The following is a 21,499-nucleotide window of genomic DNA, read 5'->3' as shown; positions in this document are numbered from 1 at the left end:
ACTATCACCCCCCCGCCACTCTCACCTGTCCAGCCTCGATGCAGATCTCTGGGTGGTATTCTTAAACAGCTGTTTAACCCAAAGCAAGACCTGAAACACATTCAGGAGACATAGCAATAGAAACGTGCTGGTTCAAGCATCCTGAAGATATTAAAAATTCTCAAGAGCTATTGTAATTAGCCTGGAGGAGATGGGAAAGGTGGAGGAAAGTAAAAGGTGTAATTATTGGTCGTTTCCAATAGATGGCTCCTGAAGTACAGAGATGATGGTCACGCTGAGTAGAAATACCAGAGCAGTTGTGCCACCAGCAATTTTACCATTTTTTAGGCCAGTATTACAAAGTACAACAGAATAATAACCTTAACCCAGCCCCCAGAGGGGATAAACAGCACATCAGGGAACACGTACGGTAAGTAAGGTGTTAGATAATGCAACTCTTGAGAGCAAATAAATAACATTGTGACCAGCGACTATTAAACTAATATAATGAATGCTTAGAACAAATTTGTTTTAACACGCTCTGGTCAGATCTGTTATGTCAACCCATCGTGCCCCATATTGGGCACCAAAAAGGACTGTTATGGTTTAAGCTGGCAGGTAGCTAAACACCACACAGCTCTTCACTCTCTCCCCCCGGCCCCCAGTGGGATGGGAGAGAGAATCGGAAAAAAACCAGTAGAATTCATGGGTTGAGATAGACAGTTTAATAGGATAGACAAGGAAGGGAAAATTATAATAATGATAGTGATAAAAAATTAGAATATTCAAAACAAGTGATGCACAATGCAGTTGCTTACTACCCACTGGCCAATACCCACCAACTGATGCCCAGCTAGTTCCTGAGAAATGGCCCCTGGCCAGCTTTCCCCCCAGTTTGTATACTGAGCATGATGTCATATGGTATGGAATATCCCTCTGGCTAGTTCAGGTCAGCTGTCCTGCTCTGTCCCTTCCCAGCTTCTTGTGCTCCTCCAGCCTTCTCGCTGGTGGAGTGGTGTGAGAATCTGAACTAAGTGTAAACACTGAACTTGGTGTAAACACTGCTTTGCAGCAGCAAAAACATCAGCGTGTTATCAACACTATTCCCATCCCAAATCCGAAACACAGCACGTACCCGCTATGAGGAAGAAAATTAAATCTACCCCAGCTGAAACCAGGACATCCAAGCAGTACAATAATCTTTGTTTTGTTATAAATTCATTTTCTATATGACTCCTTTAGCGGTAGGAACACTTGTGTCCTTTGTAATGAACCTTCTCCACTAAGGGTAAACCATTAGGGCATCCTGGATGTAACTTGGTCCTTCGTGTTGCACTCAGTGGGACCTGATCAATAGATGATCTCCTGTGTAAGCGTACGGGAAGAGGCTGTGGCTTTATGTTGTTCATAATGTCGACTAATTTTTGCTTCAGGCAGCTTTTTCTTCTGGAAGTGTTTGTGTGGGGAGAGTTCCATAGAGGAAATGTGTCGTGCATTGGAATCAGCAGGTTTTAGCCCTCAGATCTTGTTGGTAAGATATTTATTACATACTTTAAAACTTCGATGTAGTATTTTGAAAACAAAACATTGAAAGGAAAAATTCTGAATGTTGATCTTTGGATTAATGCTGTGTTCAAATATCCCCATGTTTAGTTCTTTAGGTATTTGTATCTGTATTTCCCACTAAAGAGATGCCAAAAAAAAAAATCTAGTTGAAAATGTGGATATTCTAGTGGGAATTTCTAGATTATGCATTTAGGACTACAAGTGTTAAAATTTTGCTGAAGTTTTCTTCTACAAAGAAGCAAAAATTATGAGAGTAGTTAATTTCAGGCACTGATACATTTGTTATAATTCCTTTTTGCAAGCAGGGAAGTTTAAAAGGAATTAAAAATTTTTCAGAATCGCTAGTAGTGTTCAGACAATCATCTTGGTCTTTCAACTGCATGTAATTTGTGTTTTGCTACTCTTCTTCCATCCACTACAGTGGAAATACATATTTCAGTATTATTTGCTTGTATTAGGATTTTCAGGGGTAGTATTAATAACTTTTACTAAGCTGAGATTGGTAACATACTGGTATTAGCTGGCTGTGCCTTCAGAAGAGGGTGTTTCTAAGATATCTTTCTAAATGAAAGGTACAGGTTGTATTGTTTCATTTCAAAGTGTCTTATTTCAAAGTTTCATTTCATAGGGTGTCTTATGCAATATTTATATTCATATAGTACGAGTTCATGGGTATAACATTTCTGCTCTCTGCCACAAAATTTTTTAGAGAAAGAAAGTGTTTGTATTAGGTATGTTGCAATATTACAGTTTCATTCAATTGCTTTAATTCCATATTCTATTTTTCTTTTTTTTTTTTTGCAGTCACTCCTTCTCAATTTATGGCTTTCCAAGGAAAAAGATATTCTAGACAAACCAGATTCTGTCAGTTGCCTTCACACTATGCTGTCACTTCTGAGCAAAATGAAAGGTGAAATATGCATTTGGGACATGTAAACACAACTGATATTATTAGAAATCTGCTACTCTGACCAGCCTGTGTTACCATTTAGGGTTTCCTCCCCCCTGCCCCCCCCCCCCAGTTACGTAACAGCTACATGCTGCATGTTGATCAACTAACCAAAAATGCAATCAAAATGTGAAGAGCGTTACAATTAAAGGCTGCTTCATGCCGTGTAGTTTCACTCTCCACTAAGCTGACACAGCTCTTATTTGGCACCAGAAGGTGACTGTCCTTCCTCCCTTTTTTGGGTGTATAGCTCTGGCCCCCCCTCCCCCCACCTTGTGCTGACTGCCTCTCAGAAGTCCTTTGAGTTGCTGTAACTTTTTGAGACACCATTATTCTAGCAGCGTTTGTATATTGAACATCTCTCTTACTTCAGGGGTGCTATATAAAGTCAACTTGTCATTATTTGGAGTAAGCTATGTAAGGAATAATTACTGATTCTCCCACCTCACACAGAGGTGCTGTGGGTATATCTGTGCCAGGTTCCCTTACGTCTAGTTCACCACAGGGCACCACTGTTGGCTTGAAACTGGAAGCATGATTAAGCTACTGCTGCTGTCTGAATAAATTAGTTTTGCTGAACATGAGGCAGCCTGAAGAGGGACGGCTTGAGGGCGTTGAACATGTGTGGCATCTAGAAATCACAAAAGGAGCTGTCTGCGTTGTGAAGTGTCATTTTGTAATAATTCATTAGATCTAGTAAGCACGCAGCAGGTTTTGCTGCCGCGTGATTTAGATCTGTTGCCTGTTTCCTAAAAAGGAAACTTGGAGACAGAGTAATTCACATTATGCTCTTTATTCTAAATTTAATTTATAATCTAGAAATTGTATGCTACATATCTAGAAGAAGATAATGAAGAGTAATTGGAAGTTGCTTCTAATAAAAGCTGTATTAATACAAGTGCTGCTTTACTAGTTTGAACACCTGGTGACCCAAGTTGGGTGTCCCACCCTCCCTTTCCCTCCAGTGGCTATAGACGAGTCCTGGGACACTCAGTCCATTTCTCCCTGGTGGCAGCAAATGCGAACGGCTTGTGTTCAGTCTGAAAATAACGCAGCTGCCTTGTTGTCCGCTCACGTTGGACATTCCGTCACTGCACAGATCGTTGACAGTGTGACAGAGAAAAAGGTAAGTCATTTTGGATGCCCCCCTTCTGTTTTATTGACTGTGTCAGTTCCATGCAAATTGCTGTCTTTAACAAAATAACATCCTCAACACGGGCACAGGCATGCACCATCCGGTAAGCCTGAAAATTTGTATTTGAATTTGAAGAATATCATGCTGAGGTGAATGAATGATACATCATAATTGTTTACTAAACATATTTATATATGTCGTGGGAACTGTACAGTGAGCTTTTGTCTTGATAGCAAATGATGTTGACAAGCTTAAAGTCTACACAGTTCCCACGTGAATTTGAGAAGTCCACTGAACTTTGGATGTTAAACCTGTTTTAACATAGTTTTCAATATTTTTTTTTAAATACGCTGGTGAATTTTCTTAGCACTTACGTTACTATGTTTTCTTAAGGTGATGGGTGTTTGGTTCTCTCGGTAATAAGTATCTTCTTTACAAAGCTGTGATTGAGACTCTGAAACTGCAAGCAGCATTGCAGTTCAAGATGGAAAAGGTTATTCCATTCCTACATAGCACTAGGCATATGTGTGTTTTTCTACTTGACTGAACAAATTAGATGGAGTTTTGGTGATGTTCAGTCTTGTAAGTAGACTGCCTTATAAATTGTAACTAGATTACTGGGAAGTGTTTTAGTATTTTATTGCAATTAACTATTGCAATTCTGTATATTAAAATAGTCAGCGTTGCCCAAATAGGATTGTTGGTATGTTGCAACATACTATGCTTTACCCATGGGCTCTCTCCTGTATCACCTTCTCTTCTGCTCTTAAAAGAATAAAGGAAGAACTTTATTTCCCTCAAAAATTCCCTCCTCTAAAGCCATTTATTCTGCTGCCCCCCCCCCCCCCCCCTTTGTCCTAAAGCCTAGAAATCTTAATAGCCAGGCTTCTGAGAACTCTAGAGTTTACTGCCTTGGTGCACAAAGCTAAAAATCTGATCTACACCCTACTAGAAAGATTCTTGGGCTTTCTGGCAGGGCATTTGCTGATAAATGTGGGAATTAGCAACACAATGCACAGAACTGCCATGTGGTATGATCCAGTGTTTCTGGGTGCATGATACGTATTTTTTAATATGGTAGGTAATTGAAATGTAGGTGGATTAATGTGTATATAGTGAAGGATTTAAAATTAAATCGTTTTGAAGGGATTCTAACACACTTCTCAACTAAATATGAACTTAAAAATGGGACTATTAGATGACTTTTCAGGTCCTTTATTTCCTTAGGCTTCTATTTAAGAATCTGTGCATCTTGTGAGCAATGTGGGATATTGATTTGTCGTTGCATAGTAGTTGATGTACATACTTTGAACTAAATTATTCTTTAAAATGCGGTAGCTCTTGGGATATAGCTTTCAATTTTAACACTATCCATTTTTTTTTAAACAAAACTGTGCTACTTTAATTGAACAGACCTAAACCAGTTTGTATGTTCTGTTAGTTTTCCCAAATAATTGTAGGTTCGGACACGGAGTCCTGGGAAGCACTTTCTCTTGATACTGAGTATTGGAAACTTTTGCTGAAACAGTTAGAGGATTGTCTGATACTTCAAACACTACTGCATAGCAAAGTGAGCAGAAGGACAAAAAGAGTGTCGTCACTGCAGACTGAGCCTTTGGGCAGGCTTTCCGTGAAGAAGTTGCTTGAGGCTGGGAAAGGTACATTTTTTTTTCTCTTGGAAAGACGGGTGATTGTGTTTCTCTGACTTCCGAGCCATCCTTACCTACTTAATGATATACACTGCGCAGGAAATGGTTCTGCTCGTTACTTTTCTTAATTTAAAAACCAATGCAAACCACATAGAATACCGCTTTAAAGTTGTAAAAGGGTATTACTGTGAAGACTGCATTGTAAATGTCTGATCACTTGAATAGGAAGTTTTCTAATTGGTAGAGTTATTATGTAATTAATGGTAGTAGTTAAAACTTGTATCTCTTCTCTTGTCCTTTGATTCTGAATCATAAATCTTGTGGGATACATTGACTATACCTCATACTTTTTTTTTTTTCTTTCTGTTTTAAAATGGCCTAGGAGGTATTGCTGACACTGTAGCAAAGTGGGTTTTTAAGCAAGGCTTCAGCCCTCTTGTACTGAATTTGGCCCAGCACAAAACCAATATGGATCGTACTGATGAATCTGTAGAAATGCATACCCCTATCTTTTTTGAGGAACCAGAAGAAGATGCAGGCTTGGAAACAATCCTAGGTAAGGAAATAACACAAATTTTTCAAATTCTAAATGCCTGCAGAGATGTTTTAGTTGCTACTATTGTGAAGTGGCAGAAACCAGAGTGGGAAGAGGTCTGTCCTGTGACTTTAGATTTTCTTTTTCTAGAGCTGCTGCAACTAGCGTATCAGCAGTTTCCATGTAGTCTTGAAGTGGATGTACTCCATGCACACTGCTGTTGGGAATATGTGGTGCAGTGGAATAAGGACCCAGAGGTAAAAAAATTTAATTTGCGGGGAGTAATGGTTAAGACCGGCTTAACAGAAGCCGTTGCACAAGTTTGTAAATAGTTCATTAAAACTTCCATTAAGAAGACTGATTTTGAAGGCATACTAGTTACCGTTTGTTTGTGATAAGTGGCAAGCAGAAGCTGATTTGAGAAAATGAATGCAGGACCTGCGGCTGAATGGCACCTCACGAAGGTGATGTACAGGACTGTAAGTTCCTAAGCTACCAGATTCTCAAAACTGTAAATGTGGAAACTGCATTAAAATAAGCAGTGTGAAGAAGGGTTTTGACTGTATCTTGGGCAAGTACAAAACAGTTTAAGTACTGCAAAAATAGTGATGAACCTTTCTTCTTTTCTAGGTATGTTAAAACAGACCACAGAATACTAGATTTGTTAAACTAGAATCCATTCCATTTAAAGAAGAAAGAAGGATTTCTTGAATATTCTTAGATTCCCTGGCCACTGCTTGGAATTGTCATAGGAGAAAGAAAGAAAAATTTCTTTCTTCCACTGCTGTCCTGTAGCTTCTCTAATATTGGAGAACGTTGTCCAAAGTTCTGATGATGATAAAATTGAAATTGGCACTCCTTAGATTTCTGCAGCATAACACCTTGCTATAGAATAGAAGGTTCCTTTGAGATTGTGAAAAACGTACTCTATCATTATGAAATGCAGTAAAAATTAATCTTCCTAGCACAAATGGATTTTGTATTTGAAAAGTGACTGTAGTCAGTGGAGGTACCTTTCAGCGAGGAGTATGTTAGCAGAACATATACTAAAACAAAGCCATGAAAATGGTGCTGAAATCACAGTGTGTTTGTTACTTTGCCATGCGTGCGTATGTTTGTCACATAATAGCAGAAAAGACTGAAATATCAGAATAACTTACAAGTTTTGTAACTGTCAAAAAATAGTAGCTTTAAACTAATCTGCCTGGGCCCTTTAAGAATCAACAGTTTACATTTATACCAAGTTTTGAATAATCTATTAACTTGCTCTTTTACTTTTTTGTTTTACATAAGGAAGCATGTTTTCTCATTAGGTCCATAGATCATCTAAGATGCATTGTTAACGCTCACGTTCAGCATGGTAAGTATCTTTGTTGAAATTGTAAAACAACAGAATAAACGACTGTGTTCAACTAGTGTAAATGTATACAGTTCATAGGTAGTGATAGCCATTTTTTCTAAATAAACCCTAAACAAACCAAAAAAACCCCCAATCCCCAACTGCTGACATTCAAGCTTTTGTTTTTCATGTTGAAACACTGTTTCCATCAGAACCATGAAAATAAGTTGGTGAGATTAAAGTTTTAATGTGTTTAAAACCATTTAAAATAAAATTGCTCTGAAACTATTTTTTTCTTGTATTTTAGTGACACATGCTTCTTGCAATTACTCTTCATGCATTTCTTGATACTCTTGATTTTTGATTTTATTGATACTTGATACTATTATAGTGAATGTGATGACAGTTGCCTTTTTTGTAGACTGCTTATGTGTACAAATAAGGTGCACTCTATGCGTAAACAACTAGTCTTAAACCTTCTTGCTTAGCACCAAAGTTTGTTCTACCTACAACGTTTAACCCAGTTTACATAATAATTCTAATCAATGGTTCATCGCATTTCTGACTGTTATTTCATCACCAAGGTAGTCTCCCCCTGAGAAATCTGAAATCTAAAGTACCAAGTATAAAGCAAAGAAGATAACTTACAGTTCCTTCTTGTTTCGTTCATCTTTTTTTTAACTGCCCTCCCTGACTTAGAGAAACTTTGGCTTTTCACGCCATTGCTAGTACGATCTCTTTTCTGTTCCTTCGGAGTTTACAAGCTTGCGATTGTTCTAGGTATTGCTCTGATGATGTGGAACACATTCATAGTAAAAAGGCTCTCTTCTGCTACGTATCTAATGGAAAAGGTGAGTGCAGTGTTGTGAGTATTTTTGAGGCTGAATTTTTATAATTAACTGAAAAATGAAACTAGTATTTTTAAACAATTGTTTTAAAAAGTCTGGGATATCTCTGATTTAAGCGTCAAAAGCCTGCTTATTTCATTTGTTATGTAGCTAACTTGGAATTGATGAAGGAATGCATATTTTAAAATATCAAAATCTGGAATGATCAACTATAGGCAGCTTTAAATAACAGCTAATCAGCACAGGCTGATGTATACTGAAGACGTGCAGTGTTAGCTTGTAGTTGCTAAAGAAAAAGTATTTGTGAAACAGTTTGAAACTGTGTATGTGTCTGTTTGTGTCATTTTACATCAGAAAACAATAAATAACTTAGTGTTTTCTATGTGCCTGTTTCCTGCTAAGTTATTGCCATGAAAGTTTCTGGTTCCCACAAGCAGCAGCTTTTCCTAATGTGGTCCAAGTTTTGCGTGTACGAGTGCTTGTTTCTCAAAAGGCAGAACATTTTGTGGATGTTGTTGAGCGTTTCTGTCACTACCTTTGTGTAAATCAGCTTCTGTTCTAGTCGGCAGCTTGCTTGCTGTGGGGTTTAGCAGTCTTCTGTCCCTGCTGAGCTTCAGGTTTTTTCACGCTTAGAAATACAGCATGGATCTATTTATGGGAAGTCAGTCCTGTTTAGGACTGGAAGACAGTTTAGGAAGGAAGAGTACTGTCAGTAAGTGATAGATCTGTTCACATTGTGTAAGGGGAATCTGCCTGTTGGTTTGCTGGAGGCAGAGCAGCAACCAAGTGTTTTTCAGCGTAGAAGTCCAGATGCAGAGAGAGAAGCATTGATAGTGATTTAACAGATGCCCCCCGCCCCCCCCAACAAACAAACCAGCAAAGAAAACCCCACAAAACCCAGAAGAATTTGCTGTCTTGTCATCTTTTTTCCTTCTCCTTTGCTCCTCTCATCTTCTGCTTTTGCTTTTTGTTTAGCTCTAAGAATTGGGAGACTGTCATCTTCCTCGTTCCTTTCAGCAAACAGGCTCAGTTGTAGTAGGTGTTTCTTCTGCAAAAACTCTTCCAGTTTTTCTGCATGCCTTTATGGAAATCCACCACCATTACTTCTACCTAGATTAATACTCACAGGAGAAGAGATATAAAGGCTTTTATTAACTGTTTTTGCACACATCTGTTACCTTAAACAAATATCATGTAATAACAAATGTTGCTATCTTTTTTTAATCATTACTTATGTATGCTTGAAAGCTGGGAGTTAGTCCTTTGGGTTTGTGTCGTAGAAGCAGTAGCACACTCACCAGCTTCTAGAAAAATAAAGTTTCCAAATCTGTCGGCACTCAGTACCATAATGGACAGCTCAAAGTTGTCTTGAATTCAGACTTTGAAACAGGATGATAGATCACTTGAATTGGAGTTTAAATAATCCTGTAACTCAGGACCCTGGAATCTCACTTCAGCTGTTGTTTAGACTCTGCCATGCTGTTGTAATTATTTTATTTTTTTGTGCTATGGAAGAGAGAACTTCCACTTACATGTATGTGCTTTGTCGTGTGCAGCACGTGATGCAATTTACAGAAATCGGGCCTCCTAGTAACATTGCTAAACAGGGGATGATTGAGGTGTGTCTTCTGAAGAATTCAGACAGGCAAAGCATGGAAACCCCTTTAGAACTTTGTTATTAGACCTTCTCTATCTCAATGAAAAGTGCTGGAGCATTCACTTTCCTTTTCTTCTTCCCTTGTTCCCTAGTGTTTCTTTCTAATATCACAGAGCTAGAGCCATGTAATACCAAGTGTATTATAGAAATCACTGGGAATTTTTTAGCTGCCTTTGAGATTTGAATTGAGGACGTTGGGGACTTATTTCTAATCCTGGACTTCAAGAGGAATGAATTAAGTATGGGCATCAGCAGTGTTCATTTCCGAGTTGTATGATCTGTCTCAAATCTTTTGCTGAAAGCAAGCTATGCAGTGTGTCACATTATGTAGCTGTAATGAACTGTTTTCCCCCTCTGAATTAGAAAAATAGTAATAAAGGGTTAAAACATGGGGTAACGGTTACTTTATGATGAAAATTATTTAATTGTGCTGAATTATTATGTTTTATTAAACAGGTTGGAAAAGCTCCAAAGGACAGATTGTGCAGACGGGCAAGTAATACTACTTTTGTCTAAATGGAAGGAAAGAAATAAAAATGCCTTGATTTTAATACTGGTTTGCGATTTATTTCTGGAAGTTTCAAAAAAATTCAAAATACAGCCCTAGAGAAAATGTTACACATTTTAAGAAATGTAAATTAATCTTTATCTGACTAAGCAAATTAGAACAGTAGTATAACTTCAAATATTATAGAAGATAGATTTCAGACTATAACATGACAAACTACTGTTAGTTTTCATGCGTAATTTCATTAGTTACATATTTTTTTTGAAGACACCCGATGTGCTCAGAAAATGAAATTTACTAGATGTGATTACTTGAGGAATTCAGTCTTCTTTAGAGATACAGTATTATAAATGGCTACATTTAGCTTTATTCCTATTTTTTCCCATTATTTCTAATTAGTTGTTGTACTTCAGCAAATATTTGTTTACCTTTAAATAGAATAGGTTAATAAATTGAGCTTAACGTGTTTTATGTCAACAACTCTTCTCAAACGTACAGAGCTAATAAAAGCCTGTTTCAATTCCAACTGAAACGATTTAAACCATATTGTTTGTTAACAGGACGTAGGTATGGGTGACACAGCGATGACAGCTTTTCTCGGCTGCTGTTCAGATCTTCTTCAAACATTGCTGGAGGTAAATTTTTATTTTTCCTGTAGAAGGTAAGGAACTTCACATTTAACGAATATCGTTATACAAATTTCTGTACTGTTCAATTCAGACAAATAGGAATGAACTTCTAGACGATGTGAAATTTTCTTCTTAATTTCGCTCCAGAGAAGTTGTGATTAAAGCAGTGTCTTTTCCATAGAAGGCCGATACAGAGGACATTTTGCATGTGACTACTTTTCTGTGTTGCTCTGGCAGGCTGATGTTAGCAGCGACGAAATGCAGGCTCCTGTCTTAGATACCGAAGATGCTTGGGTGTCGGTAGAAGGACCAGTATCGATCGTAGAGCTAGCCCTTGAGCAGAAACGCATTCACTACCCACTTGCTGAACACCAGTTTGTGTTATGTACTATCTTGTACGCCATCATGAGGTTTTCTCTGAAGAGTGTGAAGCCTCTTTCGCTGTTTGATAGCAAGGTATGTCTTTTGAAAGCATACATCTTAATGTTGCTATCCTTCCTCTTGCTATCTATAATACATGCTAGCGTTCGCTCTATTAATAGTTCATGCACAATTGTCTGAAAGACATTAGTTCACTGTGGTGCATTAATGATGTTGTCACCAGAATTCAGGCTGAGACCCAAACTTGGTGCCTTTCCTTATGAATAAAAGATTTGTAGTGACCTCAGATGCATGAAAATCCGCTCCTTAATGATTAGCTGGCCTGAAAATACTGCTTCCTAAGAACACTGGGTGACTGTTTTTTTCTAGTTACTTTGAGAAGTGCCAGATCAGTCAAAACGTAACATTTCTGACCTTAAATATTTATGTTAGTGTCGCTCTTGTATCCATTATTGCTGGTGATTATTCCAGAATTCTGAGCATCTCAAACAGAATAAGCAGCTTGTCATTTAGTGCATATAAACCACTTTTTAAATGCAGTGACCTTGTTTTTAATATTCATTACAATATATCTCCAGGAAGGCTTGACCCTGATACAAAGCAGGTACCACAGACTGAGCTTTCCTCCTCCTAGCCTTACCACACTACAATTTAAAGAAAAAAACAACAACAAAACAAAACCCACAGAGTACTGGTACAGACTTTTATTTAATTCCTGCTGTGGAAAAGATGATTTAGTCCTGCAATACTGTGCGGATTTCTTCTTAATGATTTACTGGAATATTAGAAGTGCAGAATATTACTCTGCTTTTGCCATAGGTTCTTCTCTGTGTGCAAGCTCTGATGAAGCAGTTGGGTCTGGTTTCAGCATTTTACCATAGATCAAATTCCATTGTTTTTATGCACTTTTTTTTTTGCTTATCTGTTAGCAGAAAGCATTATACTACCTCTTGTCCTTTAAGAATGCATATTACATCTCAGGAGTGAAATTAGATCCTGGTCCTGTGCCTCCTTTCTTTTACATACAACTCTTATTCTCAGCTGCTGCCTTTTTGCCTTCACTCACTCAAGATTTCCATTTGTTCTGTGAGCTTTATGAGACAATTTCTAGCAGGTCTTTAGAGAATCTTGGCTGATGGCTGAAAAAAGGGTTAAAGGTTCTGAAGGCCATTTATTACCTTATTTCTGACAAGGCAAGTCACTGTCTAGACTTACACGTTCATCACTGTCTTTTAACACAGGCGCTTTTTCGGTCCCAATTTCCCTACCCCCTGCCTCAGTAGGGAGCAGGAGTGCCAGAGATGCTTGGCATTGCACATGTCACTGCTGCAGCGTGATGGGCTGAAACAAGGGCTACCACGTGCCATCACTCAGGGCTTTACCTGAAATTTGATTCGTCTGGAGCTCCAAGAGACCATAAGATTCCTTACGGGTGTCAACTACACCAGCAGGGAACAGATGAAATGCATTTTTGTATCAGCTAGTTTCCATTTCTCTCTACGTATTATGCTTGGTATGTTGGTCGAGAGCCAGGGACCGGGAAATAACATCCAAACTTCAGCTCCTGCTGGTAGTATATATCAGCTACCTGTAGTAGGCAGGCAGTCCGAAGTTTGAAAGCAAATCCTTGACATATTATGATTGCACGAACAAAAGTTTGGTTTTGTCCTGTAGCTTTAACTTACAATATTCATTTTTATCCTCGGAGAGAAATAGAAGATGCAGTACAAATTAAATGTAAAAAAATAAGTAGGCTTCTTAGCATTGGATCAAAATGGATTACTTGCATTCCCCTGTATCTCTGAGGCCTGTCTTTGTTTCTCAATTTTAGGGCAAAAATGCATTTTTCAAAGACCTTACTTCAATTCAGCTGCTACCTAGTGGTGATATGGATCCGAATGTGTTATCCCTACGACAACACGTAGGTATAAGTTTTGTACTGAAAGTTCTTAAACTTCTAAAATTTCAAACAATACTGAAGTAACCTGCAATTTTTGCTTCCAAGTTCTTGGTCAAAGTTGTGAGTGCAGTGGTTCAGACACTATGTTCATCACAAAAGGCCAAAGAAGTCTCAGAAGAGGAACTGTTTCCTTTTGAAAAGGGGAAGAATTGGCCAGCTTTGGCTGTGGACCTTGCTCAGTATCTTCAAGTCTCTGAGGATGTGGTCAAAAGGCATTATGTCTGTGAGCTGTATAGTTATGGGATGGATCATCTTGGGGAAGAGGTAATAACAGCTTTTAATGATTTTAAATCGATAACAGCATTATGTCAGATACTCTGCTAAAATTACTTTTTTCACTTACTTAAGATGCCTGGAAGGTTTAGGCAAGTATTATCAGGCTCAAAAAATCCCTAGGCTGAAAAAGCCAGGCTGGAAAAATACTTTTTCAAGGCTCATAATTATCTTCATTTTATTTCCCAGCAAGAATCTGTGTATAGCAACTAGCAGAAACATGACAGGGAGTTATACTACTGGTCTAAACCAGTATGGCTTTTCTTAGAAATTTGACTATATTTGATAGTTTCAGGAATCTGCTTTTTTTTGCCTGTTAATCTCTTATTTTAGGAAAAGTTTACCAGTCCTTGGACAAGAAAATCCTTCCCTTTCTTGAGGGGGGAAGCAAACAAGAGATTATATGGAAGTTAGGAATATGTTGTTGAACTTAACATATATTGTAAAACCTATCTCTTGCTCCTGCCCATTGCTGTGTACGGAGTAATTCTCTGCCTTTGTTCACACTTCTGCTGTTACGAAGCTTTTAGTAATGTGCTTTATTACAGTAACAGGTAACACAAGAAACAGCCTCCAAACTATTTGTCCTTTTAGTATTGAGAAGCTTCTTTTGATACAGCTTCTCCCTGTTTTTCTATTCTCTACTTCTCCCTGTTTTTCTGTTTTCAGGCCTACCTTCAGGTGGCTGACAAAGAAGTGCTTGCATCCCAGCTGCTTATACTGGCTGGACAGAGACTGGCCTTTGCTTTACTTCATGTGCAGACGAAGGATGGTACGGAACTCCTTGCCAGGCTTCCTCCAACACTGTGCACTTGGCTCAAAGCTATGGTAAGTTAAGCTCGATTTAGGAAAACGGGTTGATTTTCAGAAGCTTCTGTTTCCCAAGACAGAGATGACAGCTGAAGGGCCCTTTCTTACTAACGGAAACAAGATTTTGTTCTCATTTTTCCTGGTGCTAGTTCTGTTTCATGAAGGATAGAACACTTTCACGGGTCAAAACATCAGCTTGAGTTGATAAACCTTAGTAATCTGTTTTATACAAGCTCAGGAGGATTTATATGCAGATGATCAGCTGTAACATTGCTCTGATTTGTTTATTCTTTTATATAGAACCACCGGGAACTTCAAAATGCAGAAGTGCCAATTGCAGTAACAGCCAAACTCATCAGCAAAGTCATGGAGCACCTACCGGAGAACCACGGGCAGTATAACCTGGCCTTGAACCTGACAGAGGCGGTAGAAGCCATCTCACAGTGACGCTTTCGGTTGGCGCGGTTCTGCTGTGTAGCGGTGTAATGCGTGATTTCACACGACTGAGGCTGAACTTGAACTGAAAGAAACTTCTTCTGTGTGGCTCTTGTTTAACAACGAAAAGAACAATGCATCCCATCCCAGAATTTCAGAAGGTAATTTTAAATTGGAGTATATTTTAAATTCTGCACTAGTACAGAGATGTTTAGTTTCTAGTACACTTGTTAGTATCTGAAATGCTTTGTTATTTATTTCTGACTTGAGTGCTTTTTGCGGTAGTCTATCTAAATTGGATATATTTGACAGCAGTTTTAGTCCGTTTACAAAATCACATCTTGTGAAATTCTGTATTTCATGCTGGCAGTAACTGCTGCAGTTTCAGTGTTCCATGTATGATTTATTTTTCCAAACGAGCTGTAGTATTACACCCGAGGAACAATAGTAATAATAATAATGATGATAAAAAAGAGTCTCTGAAGTTACCATGTAAAGCCAATACTGCTTTTTCAGAAGCTAGAGCTGGTGTTGGGCTCGTGCCTTGTAACTGCATTGTAGGTGACGATGACAGCTGCACTAGACAGGGTGAAACGTGCTGGGGCCTTACGCACGGGGGGAACAGCCCGCGCTAGAAACAGCTGGGAAGGAGAATCCAATTCTCCAGACACAAATATAGACTCCTCTCGCAGGCCAGGTCTCCCCCAGTATTGTCTCTTAAGGTGCTGGGCTTCAGCTAAAACTGGATTTTCATCTCTCTCCTTTATTATTAACCTCTGCTGAGTTTAAGTAGGTCAAGGAACGTCTTACTGGAAGATTGTTCCCCCATCTTATCGCTGTAGAAGATGTAGTATGCTATAGATCTCTGCACATGTTAACTCGTAGTCAAAACCTGCTTTAAATAGTTGACACAACTTCGCTGAAGATCTATAGTACCGAGTACACTTTAGCCTTAAAAACCCTTTTATTTACAGTACCTACAGGGAATCATATAGTGAGTATCCTCACTATTGCGGTGGTATTAAACATGATTATCTTGCATCAGTTAGTACTGTTTACTGTCTACCTAAAGGAAGCCAGGAGAGAAAAATGAAATTGGTGTACACTTTTTGGAGTCAGCTGAAATTCCTAGGTCCATCGTGTAACCTGCTCCTCTTGCATTAGACGTAAGAAACAAAGTATTCCGCCTTGCTGGAGACAGAACTTGTTCTTACCTTTCTGAAGTATGTGCTGCTGTCATCTAAGGGTTAGACTCCCCCTAAAAACCAAACTGTTATGTAGGTGGCTTGTTCTACCAGCCTCCTTCACCTATTTGGCATTGCCAGTTCCTAATTACTGCACTTTAAAATGTAGCTGTTGAAGGCTTCTTGAAGTTTTGATACTACACGAGATCATAGTAAAGAAAAGTAAGCGGCCAGCCCTGGCCTATGTTTTAGGTACTTCTGTAGTGACTGCCCTAACTGAGGTTAAAACAGCTGTAGGGGAAAAACGCAAGGCAAGATTATACTTTACCTCCTTGCCTGACAGCACTTCAGACTTGTGCAGAAAGGAGTACGCTAGAGATTCAGTCATCATGAAACCCAGGGAAAACCAAAACTGTTTCTTAGTTGCATTACATTCCCGCATCCTGGGAGAGCTGTGGAAAGGATTTTACTGTAAGTGAGTATCATGTCAGAGCTGACCCACTACACCAATCAAATCTGTAATGTATTGTAAGTAACACTCTGTATATAGTGCTATTTTGTGTCTAATTTGCTGTGGATTTGTGTAAATTGATTAAATAAAATTTGAGGTTTCATTGTCTCTTCCTTCCTTTTAGGGAATGGTGGTCACTACCTTTTCTTCTTCTGTTCTGTTTTACAAGAGGAGTAGGCACTCCAGGGTAGAGAGGGACTGGTTCTCTGGGGTCCTGAGAAGCACCTGCTGGCAGTATAAAAATTACACAGCAGCTGTTTTACTGTGCAGTTACACTTCAAGGGAAGTAAACTTCGAAAGAACACAGGCTGCTAAACCCAAGTAAACGGGTTATTTTGAATGACCCTTTTTATTAAGCTGAAAAGTGATATACACAGGTAGGTATATATACATAAGGTTCCCCCCAAAACCAGCAGAAAACTCAGCCGGGGCTTAAGCGTTTGGTTCTACAGGTTGCAGCACAGAGACCTTCTGGTTAGCCACCGCTCTTGTATACTTCACTACTCAAGACTCTGGAACAGCTTGTGCAGAAGCTTTTCATCTTCACGTGCTGCCTTTTCCAGCAATGACTTTCAGGCACCGTGGGCAGGGAGTGCTTGAGGAATCGGAAGTGTATCTCCTGCAGCGAGGGCATTTTGCTTTGGCAACGGGTAGGGCTATAACTTTATACGACGATTCTTCACGGATATCACCACCTGTTAAAGAAAGCGTTATTGCTGAGAGCGGTGGTCACTTCATGTGTATAGTACTCAACTCGTAGGTGTAGGTGTAGTTAGCAAAGCATGGTGTAGTGCAGAGAAGTACCAGCTGCTTAGCGTAGTAGCGTGCCTGGAGTAGTTCTCTTACCTTCCAAGTTTATGAGGAAGGTCCCTTTGGTGATGTTTGCATCTGCAGGTGTTTCTTTAGGCAGCTCGCTCAGCAGGGTTGTCTGGGAAGCCATCATTATTTCATTCAGCTGTGAAACACTAGAAGTTTCTTCAGCCTGCAGTGCCTAGGGAAGAGGGTTAATTTTCAAACTTGCAACCTGGTTTTGTTCCTTGACATCCCTCCCATAGAAAATATTAAAGCAAAAGTAGAACCACTGTATGTGGTTGCCACAGCTGTCACAAGGAACACAAGTTTGCTTACGCACACATGTGCCTGTGTGTGTGTAAATATAGGCATATATACAGCTCTGTGTACATCCAGCATCAAAACTGGGGTCTGCTGCTGCAAGCTCTAAAATACTCCGGTCTTCAAAACAGATGCTAAGACACCGGTTCCTAGTCAGTGTGGGTGATTTGAACCACGAGCCTAATTTACTTACTCCTGCCAAGAGGAAGAGTCCAGACTGGAACTACAGCATCTAAGGGTCCCTCTGCAGAAATTTTCAAGTTACTTTGACCCCCAGAGGAAGAAAGCCCATTACTTTGGGAAAGTACCGCCGGCGGCACTACAACAGGCGTTCTCAAGGAGTGCAGAGCTGGCAGTCACTACTAGCGTAGTCCAGGGGTCAGCACGGGGCCCGGTACCATCTAACACGTTAGGAAGCTGGGTGACGGGGCAGAGCGTACCCTTAGCAAGTCTGCTGATGACACGGTGCTTGGAAAAGTGCCTGACGCAGCTGAAGGCTGCACTGTTTCTCAGGCTGAAGAAATGGGCTAGCAGCAATCTGAAGTTCAGCAAAGGAAACTGGTGCTCAGTGACAGGAGCCAACAGACAGAAATGGAAAGAGGAAATTCCAGGGAAACACAAACCCGCTTTTTTTACTGTGAGGGGGGTCAAGCACTGCCGCAGGCTGTGAAGCCTCCACCCTCCAGTATTCAAAACCCAACTGGACAGAGTCCTGCGCAGCTGCTCAAGCTGACCCTGCCTGGGCTACACCATCGCCAGCCATCCCTTCCAGCCTCAACTATTCTGTGATTTCCTGGCAAGTAACAAAGCAGAAGAAAGTTTACAGAAATTAGTATTTTTTGCACAGACAACACTATTCTTAGTTGCATCTTTTACCTCCATTAACTCAAACAGCAATCCGGGCTCAATTACAATAACGACTTCATATTCCAAAGCATTCTTGCCGGAGATGGACCCAAGGAAAGAGTCTCTCATTGCACATGCACCTTCTATTGCTTCCTCAATGCCGGGCTTCTTCCATGTTGAACTTGCATTAATCCAGCCAGTACGAAACACACCCTCTGAGCAAACAAAAGAATTTTTAATTTAGTGTCTCTCTATTCATAAAACCCAATGGTGTACCTCTGCATTTGCACTTTCTGTGTAATTAAACAGTGCACTAGAAGAACTGCTTAGAAATTATACGTGCTTTACCTTTCTTATAAGGCAGGTGCTGGAAAACCTCCTCTGCCAAGTGAGGAAGAATCGGTGCAAAGGATCGGACCACGACATCTAAAGCCTCTGCTAGCACAGTTTGGCACGAGCGCCGCTTAGGATCTTTTTCCTCTTCACAATAGAGCCTGCAAGACAGAGACGAAAGCTGGAAAGTATCTGCACGTTCATGTTGCTGTTTCTGCTTAAGAGCCATAGCTCCAGGACTGCCACTGGAAGTGCAGAAGTCTGACCTAGCTTGCCTTTCTAAGGAAGTTTTCTTAGCTGCCCTTCCTGGGCAAGCACAGTGGCGTGGGTACAGACCCATGTGCATATGCAGCCACGCTCCCTCATGGGAAAGGAGATTCTGTACGTGGCATGTTAATTTGCCTCACTTGTATGGCAGAGAATCTCTTCTCGGGGAGGCGGGTGAACCTGCAGCTCCGTTAGCCTTTTGCTCTGGTTCATCTATAAAATTCAGCATTAGGGCTTTTTTCTTTCCCCACCCTGCCCTTTACTTGCATTCTGAAAACTGAAGATCAGTATAACCTGCAGTCAGCATCACCTCCCTCCCCTGTGAAACAGCCCTTTCAAAAGTTACAAAGGTATCGGTCACATTCTTTGGATTCTTTACGTGGTTTTTAGATCAGTAAAAGACATTTGGCTGCCCAGCTCAGTGCCCAAAGCCCTTCCCTCTGCCTTCCCACGTTCAGATGCACTCTCTTCTGGGTAGAAATGCACAACCAAGAATCTATCTTTAAAACTTAAGTCTTAAATGTCTACGCTTGATTACTTTTCAAAATGATTCAGTACCCCAAGTGGACAGAATACAGAAGCACGCTGATGACATTAACACTCAGCTGAAAGCAGCTAAGCTTTCACCTGTGAGCTTTAGTGCACGAACACAGGATACGCAACCGTGAAATCTCCTCCGAGACACCCGCAGTCACTCAGCATTCGCCTGGAACGTTATTACCTCGATCTCAAACAGATTAACTTGTCTTTTCCCTTTTAAAGGCAGCAGTAATGAACTTACCTGTCTTTGACTGTGGTGAAATAAAAGTTAGACAGGTTTCTGGAACAGAACGCTTGCAATAGTCGAACAACTTTGCTATAATCATATTCTTTGTACGCCTCGGTAACCTGGGGGAGGGAGCAGAGAGAGGAACAGTATATCGGTTTTCATCACGTGGCACATAATGACAACCTCTGATGAACCTGAACTTAAACTGTAAGAAGCAACACAAAGCCTTGGGAGAATCTTTTCTTTAAAGGTTGTTGGAGTGGAAAAAAAAATATGGTAATTTGGTTAACAATTCGGACAAAGAAATAATTTCAACTCAAAATCTGAGGGGAGAGGACAGGGGGAATCCCAGAAATTCATGTCTGTATCTTCTCATCCAGCAGAATGGTTCTGAGTGACAGGAATGACTAAATTTTGGACTACAGAAGATTTCCAAAGCTCTAGAAGTTTTTGGTTTTGTTTTTACATTTTTAAATATCTTACTCTGTTTCTATAGACTTCTGATTTCAGGCCTTGGGCAGGGGGAGAGTGGGAAAGACTGGTCTATGTCAGAACCAAGTTAAGAATGTTAAAAACAAAGCCTTCCTCTCAAAACTTGCAATGTGCTTAAGGGAGGGCACATTGCATCAAAGAAACCTTCGTGGTAATCATTTGCCTACTTAATACATACTCTTTACTCATACTCTTAAAAGAATTTTCCCTAGAGGTATAACCCATGAAAAATGTTACACATACAGTCATCTAAAGACAATCTGCCCCTACCTTGCTGCCATAATCTTGCAATAAATGCAGCATGTATTGATCCACTATGTACATCTCTGAAGCGGGGATGGAATCGGTTTCTGGATTGAAGCCAGCCATGTTTCCCAGCATGAAGCGTAGTGTATTCCGAAGCTAGAACAGAACCAGAAAAATTAAGCATTAATGGTCTGCACTTGAGATGAAACACAAAATGGCAATATTCTATAATGAGTTAACTGAGGTTGGCTGTTTTTTAAAATGGTTGGTTGAACAGTTACAAAAGCATCACGAAATACATAGGCCAAAACTAGTCTTTTCCTTAGCACGCTTTACTATTTGTTCCACAGATGCAAAAAGCTGTAGTATCTACCTAAATGAGTTTGGAAAAACCTTCCTTAGTCTAAAGATTGAAGAGCTTTGCAAAGAATCCTGCTCAGGCAACACAAAACCAAATACAAAGAGGACCCGTTGTTAGAATGACAAGTGTTAGCATACTTGGCTCTCACCTTGTTGATGTCATCTCTTGCAGCATTAAGTACAACGGGCCCAATCAGAACCTCCGTAAAAACATTGGATTCTGCCACCCACCAGCGAAGAACATCGGCACCGTATGGGGGATCCTTGGTGTGATCCTAAGTAGAGACAAAGTCACATGAGCAGGGCTGCAGGGGGTCCTGCAGCATGGCGAGCAGCGCAATTCCGTGTTGTCAGTGCTGCAAACATGTCCCCACGTGTGCCCAGAAGGCCCCTGTATTTGGAGGCCTTCACCCTATTTTAGCAAGATTTACTGTTAAGCCAGGGCCACAATATACACTCACAGCAGCCTGTGTACAGGCAGTGCTAGAACCCAGGTAAACTGAGATAAAATCCTTCGAACGCTTAACATAAAAATAGCAGTGTTAATATCTAAGACTACATACCTTTTTTCACCCCCTTCAGACTGTTTCCCACCCTGTTTTCAACCCTGAAAACGGCTTCTCTCCATTTTGAAAGAATAGTAACTATTGTGAGTTTATTGAATCAGATAAGCGAGTCTTTGTAAGGATGGATTCTTTCGTCTAGAGAGTTGCAATATCTGCTTA

At 40.0% G+C, this 21,499-nt stretch overlaps 2 protein-coding genes across 4 annotated transcripts in view; one reads left to right on the top strand and one right to left on the bottom strand.

Annotated features, from left to right (window-relative positions):
* RAB3GAP2 (RAB3 GTPase activating non-catalytic protein subunit 2) overlaps positions 1-16,451 on the top strand; it is a 48,801-nt gene extending 32,350 nt beyond the window's left edge. For all 3 annotated transcript variants that reach the window (XM_040611501.1, XM_040611502.1, XM_040611500.1), the window contains exons 21-35: positions 1,413-1,510; positions 2,350-2,455; positions 3,460-3,620; positions 5,071-5,287; positions 5,661-5,834; positions 5,964-6,070; positions 7,107-7,173; positions 7,933-8,003; positions 10,114-10,149; positions 10,726-10,800; positions 11,032-11,250; positions 13,007-13,096; positions 13,181-13,399; positions 14,078-14,236; positions 14,519-16,451. In XM_040611501.1, the coding sequence (XP_040467435.1) occupies positions 1,413-1,510; positions 2,350-2,455; positions 3,460-3,620; positions 5,071-5,287; positions 5,661-5,834; positions 5,964-6,070; positions 7,107-7,173; positions 7,933-8,003; positions 10,114-10,149; positions 10,726-10,800; positions 11,032-11,250; positions 13,007-13,096; positions 13,181-13,399; positions 14,078-14,236; positions 14,519-14,665 (1,946 nt within the window). In that variant the 3' untranslated portion in view covers positions 14,666-16,451. The remainder of the gene's footprint in view (positions 1-1,412; positions 1,511-2,349; positions 2,456-3,459; positions 3,621-5,070; positions 5,288-5,660; positions 5,835-5,963; positions 6,071-7,106; positions 7,174-7,932; positions 8,004-10,113; positions 10,150-10,725; positions 10,801-11,031; positions 11,251-13,006; positions 13,097-13,180; positions 13,400-14,077; positions 14,237-14,518) is intronic.
* Positions 16,452-16,678: 227 nt separating this feature from the next.
* The window catches only part of IARS2 (isoleucyl-tRNA synthetase 2, mitochondrial), a 28,589-nt gene continuing 23,768 nt past the window's right edge, over positions 16,679-21,499 (bottom strand). The window contains exons 17-23 of the mRNA XM_040611504.1: positions 20,924-21,049; positions 20,439-20,570; positions 19,689-19,795; positions 18,656-18,801; positions 18,338-18,522; positions 17,195-17,339; positions 16,679-17,043 (exon numbers count right to left, since the gene is read on the bottom strand). Of these exons, the coding sequence (XP_040467438.1) occupies positions 16,892-17,043; positions 17,195-17,339; positions 18,338-18,522; positions 18,656-18,801; positions 19,689-19,795; positions 20,439-20,570; positions 20,924-21,049 (993 nt within the window). The 3' untranslated portion in view covers positions 16,679-16,891. The remainder of the gene's footprint in view (positions 17,044-17,194; positions 17,340-18,337; positions 18,523-18,655; positions 18,802-19,688; positions 19,796-20,438; positions 20,571-20,923; positions 21,050-21,499) is intronic.

This window comes from Falco naumanni, chromosome 12 (assembly GCF_017639655.2).
Source record: "Falco naumanni isolate bFalNau1 chromosome 12, bFalNau1.pat, whole genome shotgun sequence".
NCBI classification, from domain to species: domain Eukaryota; kingdom Metazoa; phylum Chordata; class Aves; order Falconiformes; family Falconidae; genus Falco; species Falco naumanni.
Note: the sequence above shows the minus strand (reverse complement) of the source record. Positions and strands in the feature narration are given on the sequence as shown.